Here is a 10,170-nt window from a genome sequence, read left to right as displayed (position 1 = left end):
GCCAACCCAGGACAATACCTAAAGGTTATTAGTGTAATGGAAGGAATGCACTGTATTAAATTAACCAACAGTAGTGTAATGTACTTAAGTAGTACTTTAAAGTATTTTTACTTAAGTAGTTTTTAGATCTGTACTTTACTATGTATATTTCTGACTATTTATTGTTTTGACTTTTTCTTCAATACAGTCCTAAAGAAAACAATGTACTTTTTACTTCATGCATTTTCTCTGACACCCAAAAGTACTCGTTACATTTTGAATGCTAAGCAGGTGTAAGGGATCTCGTCCTCCTCTTCTGAGGAGGAGTAGAGAGAAGGTTCGGAGGACCAATGCGCAGCTTGGTAAGTGTCCATAATGTTTCATCAAACACAACAGAACACTGGAACAAAACAATAAACGTGAATAAACGAAACAGTCCCATGTGGTAACAAACACTGACACGGAAGACAAACACCCACCACTCAAAAGTGAAACCAGGCTACCTAAGTATGATTCTCAATCAGGGACAACGATTGACAGCTGCCTCTGATTGAGAACCATATTAGGCCGAACACAGAAATCCCAAATTATAGAAAAACGAACATAGACAACCCACCCAACTCACACCCTGACCATACTAAAACAAAGACATAACAAAGGAACTAAGGTCAGAATGTGACAGCAGGACAGGAAAAGGGTCCAATTCACACACTTATAAAGAGAACATCCCTGGTCATCCCTACTGCCTCTGATCTGGCAGACTCACTAAACACAAATGCTTTGTTTGTAAATTATGTCTGAGTGTTGGAGTGTGCCCCCGTAAATTTAAAAATAAAAATTGTGACGTCTGGTTTGTTTAATATAAGGAACTTTTGATACTTAAGTATATTTTAGCAATTGCATTTAATTTTTGATACTTAGGTACATTCAAAACCAAATACTTGTAGACTTTTCCTGAAGTAGTATTTTACTGGGTGACTTTCACTTGTGTCATTTTCTACTAAGGTAACTTTACTTTTACTCAAGTATGACACTTGGGTACTTTTTCCAACACTGTGAACCAACTTACCAATTGAATTCCAACCCAAAAGACATATGAATAATATGGTTATTCATGTATCACTTAGAACCTTGAAAGTGTTGAAAGATATTGTGTTATTTTCCAGATGCAGCTGTGTATTGATGGCAGAAGGTTATGTCATGTATCATTCCATTTGCTTGGTTTGTTTTTATGCTCGTGACTCTGCACCTTCCGTCTTTTCCTGTTGCTGTCTCTGGGATCGTTTTGGAGGCACTGACACATCCTGTTCCTCGGAATATGAGGAAGCTTTCCCATGGGGGATGTATGTCTGAGGGAGAAGATAACCATGAGACCACCTCTCCTCTTATCCCTCCAGGAAGGGTGAAGGGAGATATCTGGAATAATGATATTCCCTGTGGTGGGCCTTACACATCATCCATTCATCAAACCTGCCATATGTCAATCCCAAGTCAAATGGATGAAACTTTTGCCCTTTTGGTCCATATCTTTAAAGTAAATTAAATTCAATATGGTTTTATTAATCCCTTAAGAGGCAATTTAGAAGGCAATGTCGAACCTCAAGAGCACATACACTTCATTGGAAAGTATTGAGACCCCTTGACTTTTCTACATTTTGTTACTTTTGTCTGTAGAGCTCCGAGACAGGATTAAGTCGAGGCACAGATCTGGGTAAGGGTACCAAAAAATGCTTGCAACATTGAAGGTCCCCAAGAACACAGTGGCCTCCATAATTTTTGAAAGGAGAAGGGAGAAGTTTGGAACTACCTAGAGCTGAGCAATAGGGGTAGAAGGGCCTTGGTCAGGGAGGTGACCAAGAACACGATAGTCACTTTGACAGAGCTCCAGAGTTCCTCTGTGGAGATGGGAGTACCTTCCAGAAGGACAACCATCTCTGCAACACTCTACCAATCAGGCTTTTATGGTAGAGTGGCCAGACAGAAGCCACACCTTAGTAAAAGGCACATGACAACCTGCTTGGAGTTTGTCAAAAGGCACCTAAAGAAGATTCTCTGGTCTGATGAAACCAAGATTGAACTCTTTTAGCCTGAATGCCAAGTGTCACGTCTGGAGGAAAACTGCCACCATCCCTACGGTTAAGCATGGTGGTGGCAGCATCATGCTGTGGGGATGTTTATCAGAGGCAAGGACTGTGAAACTAGTCAGGATTGAGGGAAAGATGAACAGAGCAAAGTACAGAGAGATCCTAAGCACACAGCCAATACAATGCAGGAGTGGCTTCGGGACAAGTCTCTGGCCCAGCCAGTGCCCGTACTTGAACCCGATCGAACATCTGTGAAGAGACCTGAAAATAGCTGTACAGTGAGGCTCCCCATCAAACCTGACATAACTTGAGAGGATCTGCAGAGAAGAATTGGAGAAACTCCAAAAATACAGGTGTGCCAAGCTTGTAGCGTCATTCCCAAGAAGACTCAACACTGTAATCGCTGCCTAAGGTGCTTCAACAAAGTACTGAGTAAAAGGTTTGAATAATTATGTAAATGTGATATTTCAAATTTGCAGCCATTTCTAAAAACCTGTTTTTGCTTTGTCATTATGGTGTATTGTCTGTAATTGATGAGAGAATCATCTATTTTAGAATAAGGCTGTAATGGAACAAAATGTGAAAAGTCAAGGGGTCTGATTACTTTACAAATGCACTGTATTTTCTAGATACATATGATACATAACTCTGAGTAACCAAAAATGTATAATTAATCAAATCCCACTCCGATACACACATGTTTTAGTGAGGAAAGGGTTAAGTCTGCTAGCTCACTCTCTCTGCCTTGGCTGGCTGTGCAGTAAGGACACTAAGTAGCAGATGTTCACCTGGCGAAGGAAGATTATTTTGCACACACACACACACACACGCACACACACACACACGCACACACACACACGCACACACACACACACACACACACACACACACGCACACGCACACGCACACGCACACGCACACGCACACACACACACACACACACACACACACACACACACACACACACACACACACACACAAAACCTGATCGTCTGTCTTTGAGAGATCCATCTCCTCCAGGCTTTTGAATTAGAAGTTGGACTGTGTTTTTTGTTAACCTTCCAATCTCCCTCCAGATTAGTGCTTCACAAACAGCTGTCAGGAGTTGTGACAGGTTAATCAATACGGGGCTGAAATGAGAGGAGCACATGAGGGGCTTGGCCTCTCAGATCTATGTCCCCACGAAACCCCACTTTTCACACTTGACCTAAGAATGCTACACACTAACAGCAACATAAAATAGCTAACACTGTCTCTTTTAACTCTTTATATCAAACAGATACTGGAATTTCTATGGGCTAGAGCCTTATGGGCCACAACCTTGTGAAAACCAAAAGACATGAGGTATAGTTTTTCTTTTGGAATTCTACATAGCCTATAGCAAATTAACCTGATAATCTTCATGCCATTTGCTTTATAAGTAGGCTTTAAAAAAAATAACACAACTCAATACTCACATACCCACAATCCCCTTGGTCAGCTGTTTCCCTTTGGAGCCTTGCAGCCCATGGCAACCTACAATACTCACTCCAAACATTCATTATTTATTGGCTAACACAGTCCTCATGGAGTTGGTGATGCCATACCCCACAGTCTCACCTGAATACACCTGAGCTGTGAGTAGCAGTGTACCTGATGTCCTGTTTGAATTCAAGTCAGTACAATACCTCAGTTGTTGTATTTTTTCTGTGCTGTCCTTTCAACATTGAGTATTTGTGTTTGTGTTTGAGTCAGGGCTAGACACGTCTCATTGTGGATCATTTCCTTCTCCCTTGACTGGAGCAGATGGAGATGATAGTCCAACACAGAGGTCAGTGGGAAACCGTCACTCCGTCTTTCTAAAAAACGGTGCCATTAGACTGACTGACAACTCAGTCAAGTGCTTCTGGCTCAGCTAATAATATCTTGTAATTAGAGTGAATATTCAGCACCATCAGTGAATGTACGGCATCTACTTGTAGCATGCACTGCACTATAGGTAGATGACAGATGAAGGCAACACAAGCCTAATCACATTCACATACAATACATGTAATGACTCTAGTGTCACAAGTGGATGACCGTATACTGCATTAACATTGTTCTGATCCCATGTAGTGATGTGAAATCTCTCTGCTGTGAAATGTTGCTTTCCAATTTCAACATGAAAGGACACTCATGTCCTTGACACCCAGTTTGACAATCTGTGCACCACTGAAATGTCTACGCTGTTATGCATTCCAGCTTGTGATCTGAAACATGTTACAGTGCCGTACCATACCGTGAATTCTGCATAGCTTGAAACGCGATGTAATTATTGTAGCACTTCAAATTGTGTTGTTTTTTTCACGTACACAAACAGGTCATCTATCTATTTGTCCTTTTATATCATCATTCACTTCAAACATTCATTGTTTCACACATCTGTTAGATGAATCAACTGGTGTAGGTGTGTTAGATCTAACACTTCCTCATCACTCGCGTCACTATAGCTTGCACGCACATGCACGGCTGCAAGCCAAGCACACACACACAGTAGGAATCAGAGATCCAAATGTGCAGGGAATCTGTTTTATAGGAGTCACACACACACTTCATGTTCTCATGTTCACATAATAGCTCATTTACCTTGCCCTATTACTTGTGCAGTGTTCTACACTGTATGATTTCATTCTTGGCTCTCTACTCTTTGGTTTACATCTAATCGAGACCAAAATATTAATAATCCTGTGTAGGATTTGCTTCAGCAATGTGGAGGTATAAAATACCTGTGTTAATCCAACACATTCTGTTTACGTATCGAACTGCTTTTCACAATAATCAGACAATTACCGGTCAGTGCCACTGTTACCAGGTTTATGTTGTTTATTCTGGTGCCAATGGAGACCATTTCCAGTGGCTGCACCTGATCCAGTCTAATGCCAAAGTATCACAGAGGTCTGTTAGGGTGAATGGCAAGCAATAACAATGACTACAGACATATATCTGTTTGTTTTCGTGTGTGTGTGTGTGTGTGTGTGTGTGTGTGTGTGTGTGTGTGTGTTTGTGTGTGTGTGTGTGTGTGTGTGTGTGTGTGTGTGTGTGTGTGTGTGTGTGTGTGTGTGTGTGTGTGTGTGTGTGTGTGTGTGTGTGTGGGTGGATATGTGTGTTGTTGTCCGTGTGTGGGGCTATGGTTGCCAAGAGAGACGGTGGGCAGGTTTGTGTGGGTTTGTAGCTAGTGTTCGTAGAGCTAATCATTATGCATAACATTAGCATTATAATACTGTATACATTACATTACTGCTGTTAAACAATGTTTCAGCATGATCATTAGTTAGTGAATCTCTAAGTAATGGTTTTAGCCACAATACATTGTAGGTTGCCATTTATTGTTATGAATCTTGCCCTGGAGGCAGAACTGAGTGATTTGCACTAGATGGGCCTGCTTCCAAGTCAAAATTTGCTATATCGTAAACATTCATGAAATCGAAAATGTGCTTTTTGGTATTAATTTAAGGTTAGGCATTAGGGTTAGCAGTTTGGTTAAGATCAGGGTTAAGGTTAGGTTTAATTACTTTGTGGCTATGCTAGCTAGTGGCTTCCAGGTCAAGATTCATGACAATAAATGCCAACCTGCCCATACATTACCCAAGTCTACTCACTCATGTCCCTCTGAGGCCACCGTACACAAGTTATGATCTGGTTCACATCCTATGCAAATATCGTTCTTATATCTTTATATAAACTATCCTCATACCAGTTCCTACAAGACAAAATGGCGCTGGAAGAAATGGCAGCAGTTTTACGGGCGCCCAACCAATTGTGCTATTTATGTGTTTTTTTTTCACCGTATTTTACGGCAAAAAAGAGCTTCTGGATATCAGGACAGCGATCACTCACCTCGGATTAGACAAAGATTTTTTCAACAAGCAAGACGCACAGGATATTCTCCAAACACCCGACAGGGCCAACATCCCTGTTACTTGCAAAAGGAAGCGACGCAGGTACAGAGGACAAAGAGCCAGATGCCTGGTGAGGACCCAGAAAAGGCGAGTGGGAAAGCTGCCGTTACCGTCAATACTACTCGCCAACATGCAAACATTGGACAACAAACTAGATGAAGTACGATCACGAATATCCTACCAACGTGACATCAAAAACTGTAATAACCTATGTTCCACGGAATTGTGGCTGAATGACGACATGGATATTCAGCTAGCGGGATATGCTCTGCACAAGGAAGATAGAACAGTGCACTCCGGTAAGACGAGGGGGGCGGTCTGTGCATATTTGTAAACAACAGCTGGTGCACGAAATCTAAGGAAGTCTCTATATTGTGCTTGACTGAAGTAGAGTATATTGTGATAAATTGCAGGTCACACTACTTGCCTAGAGAGTTTTCAGCTATACTTTTTCTGAGTATTTATTTACCACCAGAGGCAGATGCTGGCACTAAGACCGCACTCAGTCAGCTGTATAAGGAAATAAGCAAACAGGAAACCACTCACCCAGAGGTGGCGCTCCTATTGGCCGGAGACTTTAATGCAGGGAAACATAAATCAGTTCTACCAAATTTCTATCGACATGTTAAATGTGCAACCAGAGGGGGAAAAAATTAAAGTTCACCAGTACTCCACACACAGAGATGCGTACAAAGCTCTCCCTCGCCCTCCATTTGGTAAATCCATCGACAACTCCATCTTCCTGATTCCTGCTTACAAGCAAAAATTTAAGCAGGAAGCACCAGTGACTCGGTCTATAAAAAAGTGGTCAGATGAAGCAGGTGCTAAACTACAGGACTGTTTTGCTATCATAGACTGGAACATGTTTCCGGGATTCTTCCGATGGCATTGAGGAGTACACCACATCAGGCACTGGCTTTATCAATAAGTGCATCAAGGACGTCGTCCCCACAGTGACTGTACGTACATACCCCAACTAGAAGCCATGGAATACAGGCAACATTCGCACTGAGCTAAAGGGTAGAGCTGCCACTTTCAAGGTGCGGGACTCTAACCCGGAAGCTTACAAGAAATCCTGCTATGCCCTGCGACGAACCATCAAACAGGCAAAGCATCAATACAGGGCTAAGATTGAATCATACTACACAGGCTCCGATGCTCATCTTATGTGGCAGGGCCCGCAAACTATTACATACTACAAAGGGAAGCACAGCCGCGAGCTGCCCAGTGACACGAGCCTACCAGACGAGCTAAATCACTTCTATGCTCGCTTCGAGGCAAGCAAAACTGAAAAAAAATTCATTGACTACAGCTCAGCGTTCAACACCATAGTGCCCTCAAAGCTCATCACTAAGCTAAGGATCCTGGGATAAACACCTCCCTCTGCAACTGGATCCTGGATATCCTGACGGGCCGTCCCCAGGTGGGGAGGGTAGGTAGCAACACATCTGCCATGCTTCAAGTTCTTTGGTGTCCACATCAACAACAAACTAGAATGGTCCAAACACACCAAGACAGTCGTGAAGAGGGCACGACAAAGCCTATTCCCCCTCAGGAAACTAAAAAGATTTGGCATGGGTCCTGAGATCCTCAAAAGGTTCTACAGCTGCAACATCGAGAGCATCCTGACTGGTTGCATCACTGCCTGATACGGCAATTGCTCGGCCTCTGACCACAAGGCACTACAGAGGGTAGTGCGTACGGCCCAGTACATCACTGGGGCTAAGCTGCCTGCCATCCAGGACCTCTACACCAGGCGGTGTCAGAGGAAGGCCCTAAAAATCGTCCCAGTCACCCCAGTCATAGACTGTTCTCTCTACTACCGCATGGCAAGCGTTACCGGAGTGCCAAGTCTAGGACAAAAAGGCTTCTCAACAGTTTTTACCCCCAAGCCATAAGACTCCTGAACAGGTAATCAAATGGCTACCCGGACTATTTGCATTGTGTGCCACCCCCAACCACTCTTTTTACGCTGCTGCTACTCTCTGTCTATCATATATGCATAGTCACTGGGGCGGCAGGGTAGCCTAGTGGTTAAAGTGTTGGACTAGTAACCGGAAGGTTGCGAGTTCAAATCCCCGAGCTGACAAGGTTGTCGTTCTGCCCTTGAGCAGGCAGTTAAACCACTCTTCCTAGGCTGTCATTGAAAATAAGAATTTGTTCTTAACTGACTTGCCTAGTAAAATAAAACTATACATTCGTGTACATACTACCTCAATTGGGCTGACCAACCAGTGCTCCCGCACATTGACTAACCAGGCTATCTGCATTGTTTACCACCCGCAACCCCTCTTTTACGCTACTCTCTGTTCACTTTAACCATATCTACATGTGCATACTACCTCAATCAGACTGACTAACCACTGTCTGTATGTAGCCTCGCTACTTTTATAGACTCGCTACTCTATATAGCCTGTCTTTTTACTGTTGTTTTATTTCTTTACCTACCTATTGTTCACCTAATACCTTTTTTGCACTATTTGTTTGAGCCTGTAAGTAAGCATTTCACTGTAAGGTCTACTACACCTGTTATATTCAGCCAACATGACAAATAAACTTTGATTTGATTTGTCTACACTTCCTTTCAACTTTTCCTCCAACTTGTCCAAATTGCTCCCTATTTAAAAGGCATTTGGAATTTCATTCTTGTGCAAATTCCAGCATCCATTTGATATCCCTTTAAATGTGAACAAGGGAAAGGAGTGATTTATCCGCAGATCAAAACTGCATTTAGCAGACAATCAGGCAGAGCCCCAGCTAGTTGGCTCCCTGCTGTGTCCCTCTAATCTGTTCTTCACAAAAAAGTTGAGGTTTAAATATCAGCCCTTATTGACACGTTGGCCCAACATCTCCATAAATAATCACTGGGCTGTTCTCCACCCTACTGTGCCGATGATGGAGATGTTGATAATTCCTTAACGTTATGGATGAGTTCTGGCCAGCTGAATAGGAGAAAGTTGAAGCATGGTGGCAAATACATGAACAACAAAAAATGTCCTGACTGATTCACTTGTAGGAAAGATCACTTCGTTCTGTTAATTTGAATTGATTGACATTTGGAGGGGAAGCGGTGTTGATCAATGGTGGAGAGGGTTGGCGGAGAGGGTTTGGCTCAGGTGAATTGAAAACGTTTCCTTCCTGATTGTCCCTAGATGGGTTCCTCTTTAAATTGAAACTCAATACTTAATTATCCAATAAATCATTGATTATATTCAATTGGATTGAGTTTCATTACTATCACTTTGAAAGATGTGGCCATTGAGATTTTGGTGTAACCTACTAGAATATAGTAGCTTGATCATCAATCATCAAGCTTTTTTATTGAAGCTATTTTAAGAGACTATCACCATTAAAAAAATGTTAGTTGGGAAGTAACCAGATTATGTCAAGAGCAATGGGGTTAGACAGAACCTCCTCTAGTCATCAGTACACCACATCAGGGGTGCAACTTTGGTTTTAGAAGTGGGGGTCGGATAAACACTCCAAACAGCCTACCCGACCGCTTGGAGAATTCTGAATGGTCCGAAAGCACCCCGTTGCCTCATTTTGTATCACATTCCAATGATAAAACGGGTCAAAACTGGACAAAAATGCAATTTCAGAATGTGGGGTGGAGGGGGGGACATGTCCCCATCGTCCCTAGTGAAAGTTGCGCCCCTGTATCACATGACCATGTTATTGTGCTTTCAAAACAACTGGGAATTTGGAAAAAAACGAGGTCAAATCATGACGTCAGTTATCTTCAGGTCAGAAAATCAGTACTCTGGAAAGATGTCAGAGTTTCCAACTTGGATTTCTGAGTTGGAAGCTAATTTCTTTCTGAGTTCCCAGTTCTCTTGAATGCACTGAAGTTGGAGATTTCTGAGTTCCCTGTTCCCAGGCATCTTAAACATGGCATTAGCTTCTGTAACGACCCCGTAGGTGGAGGTTAGTGTCACATGTGTGGTAGTGCAAAACCAAGACTAATTTCCAGTTCGCAAATGGGGATATATTAACTCATAAGGCTTAAGAGTTAGTTTGGGGAATCTTCATGTCCCATAATAAAGTTCACTCAAACATGGTAAATACTCCCAAATCAAACACTGGCCCTTTAAGACAATACCTAAAGTAAACTTAAGTACTGGGGAATATATTATTCAACCAGGGCAGACAGAGCTTCAAACCTTACCATATTGGGGTTATGTTCT

At 42.4% G+C, this 10,170-nt stretch overlaps 1 protein-coding gene across 2 annotated transcripts in view; it reads left to right on the top strand.

Annotated features, from left to right (window-relative positions):
- Positions 1-3,612: 3,612 nt before the first annotated feature.
- LOC115139314 (spermatogenesis-associated protein 7 homolog) overlaps positions 3,613-10,170 on the top strand; it is a 56,576-nt gene continuing 50,018 nt past the window's right edge. For both annotated transcript variants that reach the window (XR_003865094.2, XM_029676542.1), the window contains exons 1-2: positions 3,613-3,679; positions 3,798-3,873. Coding sequence is in view for 1 of the 2 variants with exons in the window: in XM_029676542.1 (XP_029532402.1) it covers positions 3,849-3,873 (25 nt within the window). In the remaining variant the exon portion in view is untranslated. The remainder of the gene's footprint in view (positions 3,680-3,797; positions 3,874-10,170) is intronic.

The sequence above is a fragment of the Oncorhynchus nerka genome, linkage group LG13 (assembly GCF_034236695.1).
Source record: "Oncorhynchus nerka isolate Pitt River linkage group LG13, Oner_Uvic_2.0, whole genome shotgun sequence".
Taxonomy (NCBI): domain Eukaryota; kingdom Metazoa; phylum Chordata; class Actinopteri; order Salmoniformes; family Salmonidae; genus Oncorhynchus; species Oncorhynchus nerka.
The sequence above is the reverse complement of the archived record's forward strand: the minus strand, read 5'-3'. Positions and strand labels throughout refer to the sequence as shown.